The sequence below is a fragment of the Protopterus annectens genome, chromosome 14.part0, assembly GCF_019279795.1.
Source record: "Protopterus annectens isolate FY-2018-M chromosome 14.part0, PAN1.0, whole genome shotgun sequence".
In the NCBI taxonomy this organism is placed as follows: domain Eukaryota; kingdom Metazoa; phylum Chordata; order Ceratodontiformes; family Protopteridae; genus Protopterus; species Protopterus annectens.
The window spans coordinates 885,397,190-885,419,196 of record NC_056748.1 but is presented as its reverse complement, the minus strand read 5'-3'; the positions used below and the strand labels follow the sequence as shown (position 1 = coordinate 885,419,196).

Genomic DNA, 22,007 nt, shown 5'->3' with positions numbered 1-22,007 from the left:
GACAAGGTCAAGGCTCCTTTGATGCCTTTTACCTGTGATTTGAGGAGCTGTTTCAGAGGGTAGCTAAGGATATTGTGGGACCTCTTGAGTATTCAAGTTCAACAGGGAAGAAGTGTGTCCTGGTAGTAGATTATGCTACTAGATACCCTGAAGTGGTGGCTTTGTCCTCCATCGAGGTAGAGAGGGGGGGGGCAAAGGCTTTGCTAGAGACTTACAGCAGGGTTGGTTTCCTGAGAGAAATACTGACTTGACAGAGGTTCCAATTTCATGTCAGACCAGCTGGTTTGTCTGTGGAAGTGCTGTAGGGTGAAGCACCTAAAGATCACCCTTTACCACCCCCAGACTTAATAGTCTGGTGGAGAGGTTAAACTGTACACTAAAGGCCAGGCTATGGGTGTTTGCAGACCAGTTTAAGAGAGAGTGGGACAAATATTTGCCGCATCTGCTGTTTGCATACAGAGAGGTATCCCAGGAATCCACAGGTTTTTCACCCTTTGATTTGCTGTATGGGCATAGGATGAGGGGGCCTTTAGATATGATTTGTGGTGAGTGGGAGGGTATGTGAGTATCCTAAAAAGAAGCCTGTTGAGACATGTATCCTAAACCTCAGAACAAGGCTTAGGGAGCTCATCGGCTTGGCCCAGGAGAACTAAGTATCCCAACAGCAGAAAGTCTGGTATGACAGGAATGCTCGAGCCTGAGAGTATGCAGTGGGAGAGCAGGTTATGGTGCTCGTTCCTGTCAGACACGGTAAACAATAGGCAGCTTGGTAGGGACCCTTCGAATTGGTAAAGAAGGTCAATGATGACTACATGGTAAACCTGCTAGGCAGGGGCACAAACTACCATGTTAATATGATGAAGCCTTACATTGATAGGGAGGCCCTTGTGCTAAGTATTTGCTGTGGCTGGCAGAAGTCTGAAGATCTATGGCTACATCGAGCCAGCCAGCAAAATGCCAAGTTACTAAGGTGGACCCTAGGGTTGCAGGCATATGACAGTGCAGCACCATAGTGGGTCAGCAATGCCAATGCAGAGGAACTCTCAAGACAGAGTATGGGTTAATGTGTTCCCAGACAGGCTTATCTCTCTCAAGTAATGTTTCTCCAGGGTCAATTGATAAACTAGCTTGAGTCTTCAAAGGGGGGGGGGGGGGACGATGCGAGTTAGTACCAGCTATGCTAGAGAGAGTAGGAAGTGCACATGTAACATATGCCAGTATAGTGTTTGGTAAAGAATTGTCATTTGTATATCAAACTGATTTGTATAGGTGTTTGTTTAAAATGTATTTGTAAAACTTGTTTGTTAAAAATGTACCAACAATGGGTCCTGCTGGACAGAAAAGAAATACACCTGTATTTCAGACTGTGTATTGTGACTTGAAGTGAATATGTTAGAACAGTGGATACTGGAAGAGAAGAGGTTAATTTCAGTCCAGCCAACTTTTTGAAAAGTAGTCTGAAATTAACTGTTTAGGCCATGAAGATTGTATCTTATAATTCTGACTGCAGCCAGAGACAAAATGTCTGTGAAAACCAGGACTAGGAATCCTACTGTCTTGTCCTTCGGGGTGAACTAATTGCTACCTTGGAAGGGTGAAAGTGTTTAAATGGTTTTATAGCTTTCAGATGCTGTCACACATCTTAGCAAAGTTCTGTGTGTGTATGGTAACACATGTGCAAGATTTCTGGATCATGTTCTAGTAAAAGGGTAGTATGGGAACCAAAGTCAAGTGACCAGATATGTGATGTCATTCTGTAATCCGGCACTGATATGATGTTTTAATACTATATGAGACCGAGTCTCAGGGCAGTCTGTTTTCAAAACCTGACGAGGAAGAATCACTCACTTGCTTCATCTTGCCTTGCTTTAGTAAGTAACCAGGGAATAGTAATTCTTTAGATCGGTCAGGAAAATATAGTGAGATTAGTTCAGTATTATTTTTCCTGTATCTGTGTGAATCTTTCCCTTGGTGGTGGTTAATATTTCCTGTGATTTTAAACTCTGGTGTTTTACTGTAAATAGATGTTTAGTATTTTTGTGCTTTTATTGTTAAATATATTTAAACATTTCATTGTGGCTGGTCTTTTTAGAGAATGTTTTAACCTTTTGAGAGTACTTATATTTATTGGGTGACACTGTGACCACTCCTGAAAGCCTTGCTGCATTGGTTAAACAGTGCCATTTGTATTAATTTTACTCCCTATAATTGGGTACCCTTGTAAGAGTCTCAGAGTAGCTGGCTTTAGAGTGTTCTGGCAGCAGTATCTACCTGATAGATGGTAAGGCTTTAGAGTGTTCTGGCAGCAGTATCTACCTGATAGATGGTAAATCTGTGCCAGCCTTTCGTGTGTGTGTGTGTGTGTGTGTGTGTGTGTGTGTGTGTGTGTGTATGTGTATAGATTATTATTTGCGGCCTGTTGAGAGAGAGAGGTAAACCCAACCCCAGGACGGGACTTTATTCCGTGTCCTCTTAAGGAAAATTGTGCTTGGTGCAGAAAGCTGCATCTGGAAGTACTGTGCATCTTCTTTTGTCCCAAGTGAATGTCCATCACTGGTGTCCGTGGTGAGGATTGAGGCTTCTTTTACTGCCCCAGAGCAGGGACGTCACGAGGATGTTTCATTTTAACAACTTGTAGAATTCTACAACTATTTAGAAATGTAGCCATGTCATTTACTGGTAGCTGTCTTCACTACTGTAGATGATGTTAGTGACCTGAGTTTGGGGATATGCAAGAACAGATCTGCAGGTTCTGTTTATTGTAGTTTCTGTTTTACATGATTGAGATTAAACGTAAGGTTACAAGAGGGAGATCAGATTATAATCAATTTTAGGTTTAAGCACTTTTAGCTAGGGCATTTAGAACTGTAGGGGTGAGTAGGTGCGTGATTCTATAGCATAGTTTTAGTTGGCGGAGTATTTTGCTAATACTGCCAGTATGCTTGGCCATCAAAGAGTAGAGTCCAGGGAGATCCTTGGGTACTTCTGTTGTGTTAGTAGTGGTAATGGGTTGATGCTTGCATCAGTAATTATTAGATTTGAGGATTAGGTAACTTTTGTGTTGGGGGGGGGGGGGGTGCCAAGTATTTTAGATTTTAGCTGATTTCCTTTTATACTGTATCACTATTGCAGTATTCTTAAATATAAGGGATTTCTCGTCCCAGGCAGCCTGATGCTCAGCCAGTGTACATTGGAATAAAAGATCTTGTTTGCACTGTACGTCACATTTATGCTCCTTGCACAGAATGTAAGGCATAAAAGGGATGTATGGACACAACTACCCGGAACTTCTTTTGCCGCCAGTTTGTATGCCATTGTTGCCAATTGGTGTGGAGTTTTTGTTGCTGTACTGTATTTTGCAACACCAGATAAGTGCCCCGTTGAGTTTCATTTTTTTTTCCCCTTAACTTTCTGGATCTTGTATTTTATTACTAACTAGCAGTTTGTGTTATCCCAAGAGGGGAAAATGTCAGTGTGGGAGGTGGATTCCCCATAAGGATTGTCACAAACTATGTCTTATGCATTTTGGTGCTTCCTCTGACTATACCTCTTGTAGTATCTGTAAGGCATTTATGCTTAAGACACTTGGAAGCCGTTTGTCTTCTCTGGCCATTTATCTGGAAAACCAAAGGCTTAGACAGTTGTCCTAGGGTAGAGTGGTTGAATCCTTTAACCCCGAGATATTCCTGCTAGGTAATATGAAGGCCAAGAAGTCTTGTCGGGTTCTTTAGCTGTCAAGTCTCCACAAGATGTCCCGCTAGAAGCCAAGTTTAGCTCTGTAGGTTGTTTGGTGTTCACATTGGATTCCACTGCTGCAACTCTGCCAGAGGCTGGCCTGGCTCTGTCTTTTGGCACATCCTCTGAGGCTTTGCAGGCACTTGCTCTGGACATCGAGGGGGAACAGTGGTTGCTTACCTCAGAGGGTCCTAGAGGGATTCTTCAGATATTGGTTGGGGGATGTCCCAGGTTTCCTTCTCGAATCTCGCTATGGATCGGAACCTTGGATATTTGTAGAGACAATGTCTCCTCTAAGAAAGGACAAAAGTTGAAGGATGTTTCAATTTCTCCTATGAACTATCATAAGGAATGGCAGTGGTTTTCTCTGGGCTTGTGCTTGTTCTCTGCCTTATTGGCCCTGAAGCCTCCAAGGATTTTCAGTCCCTGCTCCTCTTCCTTGGACTTCAACTCCATTCTAAATGGTTAGGGAACCAGATTCTTCGGATCAAGATTCCCTATCTGGTGAGGGGTCTTTTGTCTTGTTGTTCTCAGATGCCTTCACCTTTGGCTTATGGCTCTGATGACAAGGAGTCTTAACCCCGAGACTCCTTTCAAGGAAATGTTCTTTAAGTGGGATTATTCTCAAGTGTTGGATATTCAGGGGAGATATTATGAGTTGCTTCATGTGGATACTCCTAAACCTTCAGCAGTTGTTCCTGTGTTGGCTGCCTTGTTAAATACTTTCATCTGCTTCACAGTCTTCTGATTCTCAACCTCCTGTTCCTAAGAAACCTGATAGAGACAATCCTCAGGAACCTTACAGAACCTCTCTCTTTAAATGTCCTTCTGCTGATCTTGCTGTGGTGTTTGTCTCTTCTGACAAACCTTCTAAACTTTTTTGCCTTCTGATAAGTATAGCAGGGCAATGGAGAGGATTGGCAAGAAGTTTTACACTGCTTCTACTTTGGCCTTTAGGGCTATTAATTTCCAAATCCACATGACCAGATATGCTCTGACATTGATAGCTCAAGCTTCTCAGATTATCTCTGCTTTCTCTGATTCTGATGACAAATCCTCTGCCTTGTCCCTTTTAGGTTCCGTTTCTCAAGTGGCTCGTTATTCTATTAAGAGTAACTGATGCTGCTGATGTCTCTTCTAGGGCCACTGCTTTTGGGTCAGTCATGAGGCATTATTGTTTGCTTCATCTCCAATCTCTTCCGGAGGATATTAAGGCCAAGTTGTTGAATGCTCCTTTGGATAATACCCATCGTTTTGGGACTGCTGCTGCTGACTTAAGTCCCTTTAAAGAGAAGGCAAAGCCTTGCAAGACCTTAAACATATTTTTGTCTCTCCTATCCCCCAAGTTCCAGAGGAATTCTCCTTCTAGATCTGATTTTGTTCACAGGCAACCCTGTCAAGCCTCTAAGGGCAGGAGGAGTGGGAGATGGCCCCCCTCTGCTAAGTCTTCTCATATTTCTGTGGCCCAGAAGCCTCCCATGTCTGATAAGGCTGCTTTTCTGGGATTCCTCAACCTCCTCTAGCGCAACTCCATTCCTGGAGGTTGTAGAGTCCTTGCTGAACCAAGGGACCATTCGAGCTGCCCCCCCCCCCATGGGATGAGGTTTTTATTCCAGCATGTTCCTGGTTCCTCGAAAGGAGGACACTTGGAGGCCTATTTTGAATCTTTCTCAGCACAACACCTTTCTCGAGACCTTCTTTTCAGATGCTTACTCTCCATACTCTGCTTACTCTATTACCCCAAGCTTTTCTGGTGTCCTTGGATCTGAAAGATTCATATCTTCATATCCCTATTCACCTTTTCTACAAGAAGTTTTTATATTTCGCTGTGTCTTCCTTTCATTTTCAGTTCTCTGCTTTGCCATTTGGCCTCTCCACTGCCCCAAGGGTGTTCACAAAATGCCTGCCTCTTGTGATATCTAGAAGACCTGTTGCTTCAAGTGATTTCTCCCAGTCGGTTGTTGCAGGATCTGCAGTTCACCATCTCTCTCTTCTTCAGAGTCTAAGGTTTACTATCAACTTCCAAAAGTCCGTCCTGACTCCCTCTCAGGATCATGTGCGTCTGGGTTTGAGGATTTAGATTGCGTCTGTGTTGGTCTCTCTTCTGCCTCCGAAGGTGGTGTTCACAGCCTTCTTTCAGTCTCTTCTTCCACTGATGGCCATGCCAGCCATGGATTTTCTTCAGGCCCTGGGATTCATGGCGTCCTCTATTCCGATGCTTCCTCTTGTCAGACTGGACATGCGGAAACTTCAGTGGTACCTCAAGTTATTTTGGCTGCAACATTGTCACCCTGTGACTTTCAGGGTAACTCTCCTTCCCCATCTCAAGAAGGAATTCAAGTGGTGGAATCCACAGTTCTGTCTCCATCCAGGCCTGCCCTTTCAGCCTCCATTCCCTTCTCAAGATCTGTTCACTGATGCCTTAGACATGGGGTAGGGGGCATCTCTGGGTCACATGAAAGTTCAGGGTCTTTGGCCTCCGTGTCAGCAGTCAGGCCACTTCACAAAAAGATGAGGACTCTGATTCTGACCCTTGTTTCTGGACATGAATTGTATTCATCGGGTTGATCTTTTTGCTTCCCCTGTGAACAGACAGCTTCCTCTCTTTTTTGTTCCAAAGTGTCATGCCATCTAGCCTGAAAGACGGACACCCTATCATTTCCATGGAAGTGGAGGTTTCTTAATGCTTTCCCTCCTCTTCCACGAGACCTACAGAAGATTCAGCTGGACTGCCCAGAAATCTTGCTAGCGAGTCTCTTTTGGCCATGGCAACACTGCTTCCCCATCTTAATGCATCTGGCCAGAAGCAATCACCACAAGTTACCTCACCAGTTGGATCGCCTCCTGCAGGACAAGGGGTCTTGTCATCCATCCCCATTTGTCCACTCTGCAAATGACATTGTAGGTGATAGGGTTTTGATCCTTTTCTGACACCTTTTTTTTTGAGGACGTGTTCTGGGTTTCACAGGAGGCAAGGAAGCCCTCAACCAGATTTCACAGGAGGCAATGAAACCCTCAGCCAGGAAATCTTATGTCCAAATGGAAGAGATTTTCATTCTGGTGCCATGCTCGTAACCAGGAACCTTTTTCAGTGGGGTCCCTTTGGTCCTCTCACTTTGTGTGAGTTGCTCCAGTTCGGCTTGGCCTGTTCTTCTGTGAAGGTCCATTTGTTAGCCATTTCTGCTTGTCTGCCTTGACTCCTCCTTTGACTTCTTGTTTTGAGGTCAAACAATTTCTTAAAGGTGTCATGTACATTAGGCCTCCAAGAAAGTCTCTTCCTCCTCCTTGGGACCTTCATTCTGTTTTGGAGAAAGTGACTCCTTTTGAGCCTGCATATTCTGCTTCTTTGCAGCATTGTACCTGGAAGACTCTGTTGTTGCTGGCTCTTACTTCTGCTTGTAGGGTTTTTGAGCTGTAGGCCCCAATAGCCATTCCTCCTTTTTTGTTTTTTCACAGGGACAGGGTGTTTCTTTGGACTAATCCTTTATGCCCACGGTGATGAATGAGTTGTCCTTAAATCCGTCTGTACAACTCCCTTCCTTTTTCCCTTCTCCTCAGTCATCTATTGAGAAGGGTCTTGTATAGCTTGGCTTTGCACAGGCGGCTCAGGTTCTAATTGGATAAAACTGACTACTCATAAGTATGATGAGCTTTTTGTTTCTTTTCATCCCAGGTCTTTGGGTTTGGCTGTTTCTAAGCAAACCATCTCCTTCTGGATTTCTAAGGCCACCTCTTTTTGTTCTTTTTATGGCAAGTCTCTGTCTACTTCTTTTGGAGCTCATCCTACCCTGGCTGTTGCCTCATCTGGTGCCTTCTTCAATGGAATGGACATTGCTTCCATTCTTGAGGCTGCTACTTGGTCTTCAGTGCATACTTTCACTAAGCATCATAAGTTGGATATGGTTTCTAGGGCCAGAGAAGGTTTTGTTGAAGTCATTTTATTTGGGTTTGAGTGCTGTTCTCGGCCTTCCACCTCCCATTCTGTTTCTTGAGCTTTTTTACTCTCCCTTTATATTCAGGAATACTGCAACAGTGATGTAGAAGGACATAGTATAGTTGTGTAAAATTTTACCATAACAGTTGATGTCCTCTTCACTGTTGCAGTATTCCATAATATGCAATTACATATACATAGTGTCTGTGTATACGTGTACATGTGTATGTGTATATGTATATATAGAAAAATGTGTGTGATATATTATATATATATATATATATATATATATATATATATATATATATATATATATATATATATATATATATATATATATATATATATATATATATATATATATATATATATTTATATATATATATATATATATATATATATTATATATAAATATTTTATATATATATATATATATATATATATATATATATATATATATATATATATATATAAAATATATATTTTTTCAAACAGACAGTAACGCACAGGTATACCACTTTAAGCATAAAAGGTGCAGTTTCGTACAGTACCTGGAGGAAAAAAGGCCTTTTAAAAAAACCCAGTGAATAGCTAAGCAGTGGTTAAATACTAGAATGAAAAACACAAAATGTAACTGTTAGTGATGTAGTGCACAGTTCTGTTACAGTGATACTAGTGATATGGTGTACTTTGTCCTAGACAAGCTGCATCCAGTCACCAGGATGTGTGGCTAAATGGTAAACCCAACTAGTGTTTAAGCCAATAAAGCTCCATCCCATCCATGAAGGAATCGAACCTTCTCCCTGACGTCAATAACTCCCTAGTAAGTGAGTGGGTACAGGAGACACCACTCATTTCTCCAGCTATGTGGTTATTGTTGTCCCTGTCACTTTGCCCTCAGCTGTGCAGCTGATAGTGACTGTGCTCTGCCTTTTCCCTGTGGCTCATGTGGGCATAGCAATATGTGATGTACACAGTGGTCAGTCAATGCTCTGTAATGCATATCCTGATTGTGTTAATTTATGGATCTGTTTTATTTTAGGTTTGTCTTGTCACAGCTCATACTTGTGAACTACACTGACTCTCAACATATTGCACCTACCTGTGGTTTTCCGTTTAATACACAAGATACCTTATGGAGCAGGTGGACCTTTGGGCCTCAGTATCAAAGTGGGTGCAGTTAGTCCCCCTCAGGAGGGCAAAGAAATGGGCTATGTCAGTGATTGTTAGCATAGTGGTGATTTTCTCTTGGGCTCTTCATGGAACCCAGATAAGTTCCTTTGCATACAGCAGCATTGGGTCAAGGAGCACTTGTAAGATTTGACAAGGCTGACTCTTGTGAAACTCTTATTGTTTTCCTATTCAGATGTTGAAAGGTCCCAATAGCTAGATGATTAATAGTACACAATTCAGAGGGGACAGATCAATGTTTGCAGATGATGTGGCATTACAGGCAGACTCTGAGCAAGAATGTCCACAAAGGATGGAGGAATAAAATGCAAAACTGAAGGTACATGGGTTGAAACTGAGCAGAGATGAGACCATTGTAATGGCAGCAAATGGGGAAAATCAGAAGAAACTGAAAACCTTAGATAGAAGGGAAAGTAGTGGAACAGGTTAACAGCTTCAAGTATCTGGGAGGAGTGGTTGAGGAGAAGGGAAGCCCAAATGAGGAGATCAAAGCTAGAACTGGAGGGCCTTTAGCCATATTGCTCACTGTCAGTTGTAGTACAAGACCAAAGAAGCTGAAAACAAAGGTTGTACAGTGGTATAACCAATACTACTGTATGACATGGAAACCTGGGTAGAAAAGGTAGAGGACTTTAGGAAGGTGGAGGTGAAGTGCCTGAGAAGGGTGATAGGATGCATACTGTGGGATAGATGAAAAAATGAGGACATAAGAGGAGAAGCCAAAGTAACTCCAATTGCATAAAAGAGCAGAGAACAGATTACTGCAGTTCAGGCACATCTGTAGAAAAGGAGAAAGCAATCTAGTGAAGAAGATTTGAGACAGACATAGAGAAGGCTAGAGAAAACTAGGGCATGCAGCAAAGAGGTGGATGGATTGTGTAAGAGAAGATCTGCAACAGTCTAGCACAAATGTTGAAGAATGCAGGGGAGTGGCATTGACTAGAGGAATGGCGACATTTGACACGACGTGTGGAGGGTTGATGGCGGTGGTTAATGGTTCACAAGCATCCATATCCACTGACCTAAGCAGTTCAATTCTACCATGTGAGGATAACACTTATGTTATCTTCTACATGTCTGTCCACATGGTAGTGATTGACTGTGGTACATCAGCCACTGACAGGCCCCTTTGTAACGAGGAGGGTGGCAGCTAGGCATGTTGTGCACACTGGCTCCCAAGGTAACCACTTAAAACATGTTTATTGATTAGAGTAGGAGCTACTCCTAGAATCTTAACATAAGTAATACACCTGTTCACTGAAAAAACGATGTTCAGATAAGCTGATGGTTGGAAGTCGTACTTTTCTGAGTAACACTATGTTTTATTCTATAATTTGCATATGTGTTGATTTTCATTGGCATGTTGGCACTCCATTTGAATGCCACTCTGCATCCATTTGCATGTAATAGATAGCATGCTGTTCTCCCCGAAGAGATTTGTGTGGACTTAGGGTTACCATATTTGGTTATACGAAAAAGAGGACGATAGATTCTTTGGTGGGGCAAAAGGCTAGGTGAAGACAAAAAAAAAAAAGAAAAGGTCTTTTAGTAATGCAGAACATCACAGTTCCACATTATAAACACAGTTCCACATTATAAACACAAGTAGCTTCGTGTTTGGTTATTTTTTGATTGGCCCCAAAACTTGCTTACACAGTCTTTCAATATGTAGTACATATATACTAACTTTTCCAGAAAATAAATGAACCATCGCATGTACATTAACAGCAATAAACAAAAACAAAAAAAACGGTCATTGTTAAGACAAAAATGTAGAATCACATTCCTGTTTACATATACACATAGAAATCAGATTATAAAAAGCATAAAACCAGCTGCTGGTATTCACATGGGTCACCCATGTAAGTTGTGGCCAGGCCAGGGCATGCTTATCTTAAATCAGGAATGCTGAGTTAGCCTGACCACTGGTGATTTTTAACGGATTCACTTTTAGTTCAGATTTAACACTAATATGTTCATTTAGACTTGGGATACTGAAAAAGTTTAAAATCAGCTCCTGGTATTTGTTAGGGTGTTTCCCAACCAAGTAGTAGCCAAGCTTGTCCCTCCTTAGCTAACAATACAAAGAACATTCAGGCTAACATGTCTACTGCCATTTTAATATTGTACTTTAAACCTCTACTGTCCTGGGCATAGGGTAACATGGTATTGTAAACAAGAGGTGGCTATCTGGTGTATCTGTTGATAATAACCGCACTGACCATTGAATAAGCTTTGTCAACTGGATAACCCCAAGCAACTACCAACTCACAAACCTGTACCGTACACAAAAAAATACATGAATAACCAAGATATCTAACTTATGCTGACAAATCACAAGATAATGTATGTATATACCATGATACACATATGCTTCTTCCTACTGGGCCACAAAAATATTAGCAAAAGTTGGGGCCAAACAGTAACCCATTGCTACCCTTGGGTTTGACAATACTAGTGTTCAGGAAATACAAAGTACTTGTTCTTTAAAATCAGAGACAAAATATCATAAACAACTCATCTACAGTCAGCTAACCCATACACCTTAAATTCGGCAAGTTGGAATATCCATTCCTCCTGGGCAGACACAGTATAAAGGGATTTGATCCCCAGAATAACAAAACAGTGCCTGGCATCTATAAAAACAGTGCTGACATGGTCTGTTGGATCAAAAGTAACTTCCACATATGAGGACATCCTAAACAAAAAAGGATCAGCATTTTTTCTTCTATTATGGTCATGGGTTCAGTCTTGGACCCTGTTGCTTTTATGAGTGACCTAAAAGGAAAATTCACTTCATTCATATACACTTTAGGAATTCTAAACATTTTCCAATAATGGGATAAGAAACCATGTAAAAATAATATCAGTATAATGACCCTTTCCAATAGCATTTATGAGAAATAACTATCTATAATATAAGCATGCCATATGCCATACTGTGAGCACTCACTGAAACCATATCTGTTGAACGTATTTCACATCTTAATGATGTATTCAGTTTTATCTATGATATGAATAATAACCCCATGTCTTCATATTAAAGCTCCCTAAAATTAGACAAAGCACTAAATTTGAGACACAGAATTTTGTTTACTGTACTTTAATTCAAGTGCCTTCAAAAAAGATAATCTAAATGGGGGCTCCAAAGCTCAGCAGTCTTTTTAGGAGACCAAAAATCACAAAAATAAAATCCCTTCATTAGAGGTATAAGAACAGGTCTACATCTAATAGCCGAATTTACTAAAAGACCGATTTGCAAAATGCCGAGATTAAAACACCAAATTTACATAACTCCAAAAACCCAGAAAGCCGAAGTACACAACACATAGGTTCATAGGTTCATACTAGGCTATCTGCCCAAGGGCATTTATAAGCCTAGCCCATAGTTATGTGGCTTTTGCCACCCCTTTAGTTTGAATAAAAACTATGCCTATCATTTTGCTGTGCCTCTGTCAAGCAGTGACACTGAAGTAATCCCTGGGGTATATCTGCAATCTCCCATCCATTGGTCAAGATTCCTCTTGAACAAGGCCAGAGAGGTGCTCTGCCTCACATGTACCGGGATTTTGTTCCACAGCATAGGGAGTCTCTGGGTGATGAATCTGTCCCTCCAGCACGTTCTATTTATAACCGTGTCAAGGTTTAAGTCTCCCGCCCTTGTGGTTCTGAGGGATCTAGATTTTTTGAGGTGAAGCATATTCATCAAATCTGGGTTTGACATGGCCTTATATGTCAGGCACAGGTCACCTCTGAGCAAGCGGTATGAGACTGAATAGAGCTGGAGTTCTTTCAGTCGGGCAGCATAAGACATATTTTTGAGACCCTTTATCCTTTTGGTGAGGAACTTTTGGGGCCTTTCAAGCTGCAGCAGGTGTCTGGTCAGATACATTCGAACGGGCATTGTACTCAATCATAGGTCTAATGAGTGATGTGTACAGGGGGACGATGACCTCCCTTGTTCTAGATGTGAATCCCTTCATGATCAGGTGGGTGATATAGAAGGTTTTCCTAACTACTTTAGCAACATGAGTGTCAAGCGAAGGCTACTGTCAACCTGGGTCCCCAGATCTCTGATGACTTTTTCCGTGCTCAGTGGATTGCCACCTATATGGTAGCTAGGGGTAACCTTGTTTTTCCCGAAGGGTATGACTATGCATTTTTTGGCGTTTAACTTCAGGCCATGGCTCTGGCACCAGTTATCCGTTTCTGTGAGGCCCTTCTGGAGGATATCTGTGTCAGATGTGTTTTCGACTATGGCGCCCAGTTTGCAGTCATCTGCAAACTTTGTCAGCCATAACCCTCCTGTGTTTGCTTGTACTTCAGAAAAGTAGATGCCGAACAAGAGTGGACCCAGGACGGAGCCCTGTGGGACACCACTTGTGACAGGCTTTGAGTCTGACATGGCTTCAGCAACTCTGACCCTGTGGGTTCTGTCACTTAGCCAGTTTGCAACCCATCTTGTGATGTATGGGTTTACATTCAAGCTGATGAGTTTTTTGATGATACCTGAGTGGGGTATTGTGTCGAAGGCCTTTGCCAGGTCAAGGTAGGCTGTATGGACTGCCTTTCCTCATCAATGGCCTTGGTGACTGTCTCGAAAAAGTCAACCAAGTTTAAGAGGCAGGATCTGCCTTTGACAAAGCCAAACTGGGTTGGATCCAAAGTCTGCAAGTTCCCTATGTCTTTATTTATGAGTTCCATTATGATCCTCTCCATGGCTTTGCAGATAAGGCTTGTCAAGCTAATGGGGCGGTAATTTCCAGGGTCTGTGGAGGCACCGCCCTTATGAAGTGGGACCACAGTCGCCGTGCACCACTCCTTGGGTACGTATCCTGAGGTGAGGCTAAGATTAAACAGCTGTCCTAACTGTGGGTTTAATTCCTCGTTGAGTTCATGAAGCACACAGCCGGGGACACCATCCGGTCCCATGGATGGTGTGTTTTTTGCCTTAGTGAGGGCAGTTCTCACCTGGGCGATGGAGATGTTTGGGGGGCTACAATCCTCTGGAATGGATATCTCTCCTTTTGGGGGGGAGGGGGGGGGAGAAGTTTGCACTGAACCTGTCAGCCAGTATGTGTGTAGGTTCAGTAATTTTCACATCATTTTGAACTAATTCTGAGCATATCTGGGAGTTTCCTCCTAGGTTTCTAACATAGCTAAAGAAGGCCTTATGATTCTCTTTAGAGTCCTTGGCGATTTTTCTCTCAAAATTTGCCTTGGATGATTTTATGAGAGCTCTTAGTTTTTTACTTATAATGATCAAAGGTGTCTTACCTTTCAAGGATTTTGCTCTATCTTGTAGTAGCTTCCTCCTTTTGTTGTAGAGCTGGTTTATGGCTGGGGTCCACCAGACTGGACGCTTGCCTTTGGTACAGAGAGTCTTAGTTTTGTTTGGGATTGCCTGATCCATGCAGTCCTGTAGGTGCTGGTAGAAGGCATTTGTAAGTGATTCAGCGGTTTGAGTAATGTTTACCACTGGCTCAGGGGCCTTAAAGGAGACCACACTAGTTTTTAGAAGTGTGAAATCGGCTTTTGAGAAGTTTTTCACTGTGGTCTTTTTGTTTCAGGTGGGGCGGGATGAGGACCTCCAGCGAGATTAGTTTATGATCTGATCTCACCAGTGAGGGGTATACTTCCGGTGTTGAACATTTTGATCCCATGTTCGTGATGATGAGATCAAGTATGTTTTCTCCTCTTGTGGGGATGGTGACTAGTTGTTCCATGGCATTTGAGTTTATGAACTCCAGGAATCTTTGGGTTAGAGTGTTCGGGCTTGAGTAGTTTTCCCAGTCTATATTAGGGTAGTTGAAGTCACCTAGTATGATGGTGTTTGGAGATACATTTATCCCCTCCAATGTTTTCAGGAAGGCCATGTGAGGTTCCTGAGTTTGAGAGGGTGGCCTCCAACATGCTACAAATTGCAGAGCAGTCTTGCCTATGGTTAATTGCACCTGGATGGTCTCCGATGCATCGTGCGTTACCACCAACCTTGAGGTGTGGGTGTCCTTTATGAATATGGACACCCCCCCTCCTTTCTTGGTGTTGTCCGGATTTTGGGGCCGGAACGCATGATATGAGGTGAAACCTGTCAGTGCTGGGGTGCTCTCAGGAGCCTTGAACCAGGTTTCTGTCACAGCACAGACATCGATGTTCTCCATATTGAGAAGGGCCTCGAGTGCGTGCATCTTGAGATTGAGACTTCTGGCATTGAGCAGCATTACCCTTAGTTTTTCCTTTTTGGTGTTCTAGGGTGGTAGGTTTAGAATTTGAGCCTTGCCTAAAAAGGCACTATGGGGTGGCAAGAGCCTTTGCCAATATCCGGAAGCCCAGGGTGACAGGTGCAAGCCGTCCCTTGCGAAGCAGCGTGGCTTGTCCAGCATGTCATCCCAGGCAGACAGACATTGGATCCCCTTTGAATGACACCAGAATTTAAGCCAATTATTAAAGCTGATCATCTTATCACTGTATTGTGGCATCATTCTAGGTGAAGGTAGGATACTGCTCAAGGTCAGGGTCATACCTGCCTGGGCTACATAATCAGAGAGCTCCTCGATGTCCCTTTTCATGTAGTCCAAGGAGGTACGTCTCAGGTCGTTGACACCACCGTGGACAATGACTGAGTCGTACTTGTACCTGCTGTTGAGAGACCTGAGTGCTTGCGTTATGTGCCGGATTCTAGCGCCCGACAGGCAGCTTACTGTGACCTTCTGCTTTACTCAGTCTGGTGAGCGGACGTCAGTGTGTCTGACTATGGAATCACCAATGACAAGTGTGTCTGGCATTTTGTTTGGCCTTAAGGGCTGTGACTGTTTGACACTCTGACTGTGTGGTCTATGTGTTGCATGTCTTGGGTCGTGAGGTGGTAGTTGTTTGGGTGTCTGCTTTGGTGGCCTCTGCTGTTTTGGTAAATTTTTGATCAGAGCCTCCCAGTATGTCTTTGTGTGAGTATGTGTATGATTTGAAGTTGTGATGGTACCACGTGTGACTGGGTATGTATTGTGTGTGGTTACCTTCTCCTCCTGTCTGGTCTTGCCAGTCCTATGTTGAGAGAGCTCAGCCTCCAGTTTGGCCGTATAGTTGCATCTCTCGCATGTATTTGTGTTTTGTGGGAGAAGGAGAGGATTGTCTGTGTACATGAGGCAGTTGTAACATTGCCTCAATATTCCCAGGTTCACCAGTTGAGCTGGAGAGGACACTAGCAACTGATCCCTCGACATACTAGAAGTAGTAGATAAAGAGACTTTCAAAGGACTCCGGGGGAAGTGGGTTTTCGGCTGGTGGGGTACTATCTATAATAAGAGTGCTTTATCAAGGTGCAAGTACTGTAGGAGTAAGTGCTAGGCTTTACAGATAGAGAATAGTCTACTTGGGAATCAAGTAGAGATGAACTTTTCAGTTATAGGATATGCTGGTTAGATCAGCAGTACAGCTCGAGGAAGGTAGTTCTAAGAAAAAATTGGAAGAGTGGAATTTAGATGGCCCAAATAGTTTAACCTTGTTTAACCGCCGCTGCTCTTATGTGCAACAGTGGTAACTACGCGCTAAATCGTGCTTACGCGCGTTTAGCGTGTTTTATAGCAGGGGGCTGAAAGGAGCTAGGAATTGGCCCAAAACGACCAATGGACTACTAGTTTCTGGCTGAAACTTCACCAAATCAGACAAAAAGGCCGCTCAGTGCTTCCCACTCCCACTGGTAAGCAAAGAAACTTCCCTCCTTCCTAATAAGGCAATGGATCAGTAACAGGAACTAAAAACAAAGCCCAGGGATCAGCAACTCTGAAACTGGACTACTCTAGTTCAGTAAGGCAGGAAAACAAGAGATTTTTTTTTGTTTTTTTTTTTTTTACAGAGACAAGGAAAAAAACAGACAGTAAATGCTATAAATGCTGTAAATCGCCTAGCACACTTTAGTGTGTAGCCTACAGAAACAGTTTGCAACAATTAGTAACTTAAAGTGCAATAAACAGTGTAAAATGCAGAAATCACTTAAAGTAGCAGTAAAACAGGCGAAATGCAGTCGCTAGCTTAATAACAGTGGGAAAGCCACAAAAAATAATTATATCTGGTAGAAAGTCACTCTTTTAGCTCTCTGCTGCTTGGATCACTCTGCAGGCCACCACGAGGATCTGTGCTGAGTTGGTACAAGCTGGAAAACGCGCGTTTAGCATGCTTTATAGCAGGGGGCTGAAAGGAGCTAGGAATTGGCCCAAAACGACCAATGGACTACTAGTTTCTGGCTGAAACTTCACCAAATCGGACAAAAAGGCCGCTCAGTGCTTCCCAATCCCACTGGTAAGCAAAGAAACTTCCCTCCTTCCTAATAAGGCAATGGATCAGTAACAGGAACTAAAAACAAAGCCCAGGGATCAGCAACTCTGAAACTGGACTACTCTAGTTCAGTAAGGCAGGAAAACAAGAGATTTTTTTGTGTTTTTACATTGACAAGGAAAAAAACAGACAGTAAATGCTATAAAAACAATTCACATGCAGTGCAAGCTGGCACACTTGAGTATGTAGCAATATTAGTCCACACACAGTATGAAAAAAATGTAATTAAATTAAAAAGGACTAAAAGCAAGTGTAGAAAGGGTTTATTAGAGAGAATGCGGTAAAGAGATGGGACTGGGGGAGTGTCCTAGATCAAATCCACAGTGGGGCGGGCACTGCAAAAGCCACCAAATTTAAACTACATCCAAGAACAGGGGGGGAGACAGTTTCAACAGAGCTAGAGCTGAGAAATCAGTCCAAGTTATAACAACCACAATAAAATGAAGGAAATATACTTAAATCAGCTTATGTCCAGTTGATGTATGCAGACAAATCTCCGTAGCAAGCAACACTACTTAAAATGATTACCAGAGATGTATCCAACACAGGTTTTAAAGTTATCAGAAAACCCCCCAAGCTAATTAACACTTAAAGGAATTTCAGAGCAGTTTAACAACTAGTGCAGAGCTTCAGACACACACACAAGACAGTTTCAACAGAGCTAGATCTGAGAAATCAGTCCAAGTTATAACAACCACAATAAAATGAAGGAAATATACTTAAATCAGCTTATGTCCAGTTGATGTATGCAGACAAATCTCCGTAGCAAGCAAGCATGGCCAAAATGATGTTTTCAACCGCAACTCATCCATTGGCAAGATTGAAACAACTATCCATCATTAAAGACCGATTTGCAAAATGCAGAGATGATTAAAACACCAAATTACCATAATAAGTAACTCCAAAAACCCAGAAAGCCAAAGGCGAAGTACACAACACATGGCATGGCCAAAATGTATTCAACCGCAACGCAACAACTCGCCCATCGTCGGCAAGAAACAACTATCCATCATTAACACTAAGTTATGAATATTAACTTAACACCAGTAAGTTAAACTGACTTAAAAAAAACATACCAGAATGAGTAGTGAAAACCAAAACGGAGACTCCGACACCGACACACACTCACTCTGTGATGACAGATCGGCTATGTGGCTGAGACCTCCTCCTCCCTAACGCATGCACAGTCCTGCGCTTCTCCCTGCGCAAACACAGTCTCGCGACTCTCGCGAGCTCTTCTACCTTCCGCGCATACGTAGATTTGAATTCTGCCTCGGGATTGTAAAACCCGGACAAATCTGTCAAAACGACAAAACAGGCCTGACGCCCGGACAGGAGCCCAAAAAGAGGACATGTCCGGGGAAAACCGGACGTATGGTAAGCCTATGTGGACTGTAATAAACCGAATGACCTGGATGCGATGAATTAATAAGGATGCTGTCCTTGAGGCTAACCAGTCATGGAAATGGTTAATTGTATATTGGAAGATGAAAACGACAGCCATATTTTGATAATACGTAGGAAGTTTGACACTGTTTTATGTAACTGAATAATAGATTCTGAGTTAGAGCGTCTTCTGTGTGACGACGTACGTGAATGGGCGTTCCTTCGTTGAAGGTTGTGCGTTAGGCCCGGTAAGCCAGCACGTAAAAATCTACTACCAATTATTAGCGGACCGGAGTTCCGCTGTGGCGACCCCTAACCGGGAAAAGCCGAAAGAAAAACAACAACAACATGTAGGTGGGGGAAGGAGACTTGTAAAATGATTTGAGGAGGCTTGGTGGAGTTTTTGTGCATGATTGCCTGTTTTACCGTTTCAGCTTTTTTTGACTGAAGCTAAGCAGTATCACATTCGTGAGTTAAAGGACAGAGTACATATTAATAAGAGGAGGACAAGAGGAGAATACTATAGGTGAGGATGTGTTTGGAAAGGGGGATTTTTACATGTTTCTCAGGAATGTGGTAGTTGACTGGAGTGAAGCAGAAGAGTGAACCCAGCTTATAACCATGACAAATTGTCTATTAATGTGTGTGTGTGCGTGCGCTGTTTAATTATGCACTCCTCGACTGAAGAGAAATATTTAGAAAAATGGCCAAGTGAAGTTATGCAACTAAGGTGATAAAAAGAATAGCATCTTGATGCAAATTTCGAGGCCGTTAAAAGTCTAGAACTTTGTAATGTGTGTATGAAACTATATGGAAATGTCTCACGATATTAGAAGGGGGCAGGTATTCTAAAATAAGATGATTTATTAATGAATGGCAATAAAGAGCTTTTTAAAAATGTGTTAAAATATACTATTTTTGTGCCCAAAATATGCAAAAGGTGGCACCGAACAGATTTCCAGCACTAATAAAGGAGTGATTTAATCTCTCCACAGCCTTATATTCATTGTCCCATTCATTGCATATCCTGTTTGTTTAGCTGTTAATGCAATTTCTACTTTTATTAGTTTTTAACATGTAATATCAGTGTAAGCTGTAATGAGTGAATTTACTGATTACATACAGAAGCTCATTGTTTTTATTACTGTGTTTGTGTTTCAGCAGGATAGTTGTGACATGACATCCAAGTTTATCAAAGATTTTGTCACCAAGCCTGTTAGGTCCGAGACAGACCTAGAGAAACCTAAAAAGGAAAATGTGCTTCTGGAGAAACTTAAAAAGGAAAATGTACTCCTCAAAAAGTCTATAGCAGACATGACCAAAGGAAAAGGCAAATTATCCGATGTAGAAAGAAACAGACTTCTAGAGGTATTGCCCACTTAGGTATTTTCTGTACAGCTTCATATTTTTTTTTCTTATGATTTGTACTTTTTTTTCTGATTACAGTATTTCAAATTCTTTGAAATTCAGGAATCAAATGCGGACTTTTTCAAAAATTACAGTTTGATGTTGGCATCCTGAAGCGAAATGAAGTGAAACGTATCAGAAAATGTATGTGTGTATAGACCTGCAATGTCCTATTATTGAAGAGATTACTAACAAAGCTGGGAGCGTGTCAAAAATTTAAATATACCGATTTATTTTGGTGCTGGTGCTTTTGATGACATTTTTCTTTAAAGAGTTTTTTGCATTTTTTGTCTGAGATTTTCATAACCTTTAGATGTCCGGAAGATCTGTACTGCACTAGAAGTCTGTGAAAATTACTAATGGTAATGTAGTGACATGTCTCTGCATGGTCTTTGGATCGTTACCAGGAAGACCAGGTTTACATCATTGTGTTGTTCAGTTTCTAATTGACAGTGGTAGTGTGTTCCATGCAATTAATGGCATATCGTTTCATCTGGTAATTGGAAAGAATAGCTTGCTGCTAAAGCCATAGAGAGATGGAGATTAGTTTACTTTATAACTTAATTTCAGACCGTGTTCCAATACTCTCAATGTATTTGTGTGTGTGTGTGTGTGTGTGTGTGTGTGTGTGTGTGTGTGTGTGTGTGTGTGTGTGTGTGTGTGTGTATATGTATATGTGTAATATATATATATATATATATATATATATATATATTTTTTTTTTTTTTTTTTTTAAAGTTTAGTACAGTGGAAATTAATTGCATGTAGCTTTGTCGGTTAACAAAAAACATTGGACTACGTATAATCTCTTTTAACCCCCCCCCAGCTTTTCCCTATCTATACTGCTTATTAAGCTGTGTAGCCAGGAACTTCTTTTTAGTAAATGATCCACAACTCTTCAGAAATAATATAATAAAGACCTGGATTTTGTGTATAGATAGGGAAGAACTTAAAATAAAGTTTATGCATGGACAAATAGTTGCAATAAGCCAGAATTTCTGATGTTCCTTTCTCAGGTAAAAATTCTGCTTAGCTCATAGTTGCCAGCAGAAGATGGCTCAAAATCATAATTATACTGAATAAAAGGGAAGCCAAAGCAAGTCCACTGGCTGTGGAATAAAACTCTGAACACCCCTTCCCCCAGTATGCCCACACTGCTGAGTAGAGACTATTCATTCTTTAATTTCAACAAATTTATTAAAATATGAATGAAGAATATCAAAAGGTTTTTCTTCCTTGAGGTCTGGCATGGCAAAAGAAATAAGTCCTTGATCCAAAAGCTTGTTAATGTTGCACTGGAAGCTGGCCAGTTGTTATATTCTTGGCAGGATATAACCAATATAGCCTAGGATATTGCAACAGTTATCTATTCTAACATCTGTTGTGGGGAAAAGTTTAATGCACCCTACAATCTGTGGGTAACTTGAGACAAGAATGGAGAGTCACCTGGTGCCATGCTTAATATATTTTCACCTTCTGTATGATAGCTAATACACAACTGTACTTTCTGAAAGCTAGTCCTCCCCAAGTATCAAGCAGTTTGAAGTCTGCTTTCTTTAATTTGACTTCCCAAACTGGAATTTGTAATGTTAACTCTCGCGTTTTGTGATGTGCCTTGCTGTTTTTCTTACATACAAAACAGACCCTAGATTTCAATAGGAAGTACAGCCCTACACATAAACAAAAAAAGTTCAAGTAAATAGGAAAATTAGTGGTTTCCGAAGTACTAATATTTTGCAGTCTTTTTGTCTGCGAGATTTCTTAGATCAAAACAAATTTACTGGTACCAAGCAGGCAGTTTATATCTTGGCAAAATGAAACAGAAAAGGTCCTCAGTCTCTATTAGGTACCAGTATCCCTGGAATGTGCACATATCAACATATGACCAAAGCTGCAGCAACATGGAAAATTCCTCTGGCTTTCCTGTATAAGTAGGATAGATCCCATTCCTTGCATTCTGCAATTCCTTCTTTGGGAAGACAGGCTCCTGTTCCAGACAGTCTGTGAAATTCCTCTCAGAATT

At 41.7% G+C, this 22,007-nt stretch overlaps 1 protein-coding gene and 1 long non-coding RNA gene across 10 annotated transcripts in view; one reads left to right on the top strand and one right to left on the bottom strand.

The window, feature by feature from the left end:
- The window catches only part of CEP55 (centrosomal protein 55), a 352,577-nt gene that overhangs the window by 11,692 nt on the left and 318,878 nt on the right, over positions 1-22,007 (top strand). For 2 of the 9 annotated variants that reach the window (XM_044056670.1, XM_044056668.1), the window contains exons 1-2: positions 18,356-18,568; positions 19,739-19,945. In XM_044056670.1, coding sequence (XP_043912605.1) covers positions 18,371-18,568; positions 19,739-19,945 — 405 coding nt within the window. In that variant the 5' untranslated portion in view covers positions 18,356-18,370. The other 7 variants (XM_044056669.1, XM_044056675.1, XM_044056676.1 and 4 more) reach the window with 7 other exon arrangements.
- LOC122789318 lies at positions 10,309-18,356 on the bottom strand. The gene is made up of 2 exons (XR_006362802.1): positions 18,268-18,356; positions 10,309-10,370 (listed from the first exon to the last, which is right to left on the bottom strand). It is a non-coding gene; the product is annotated as an uncharacterized LOC122789318 (long non-coding RNA).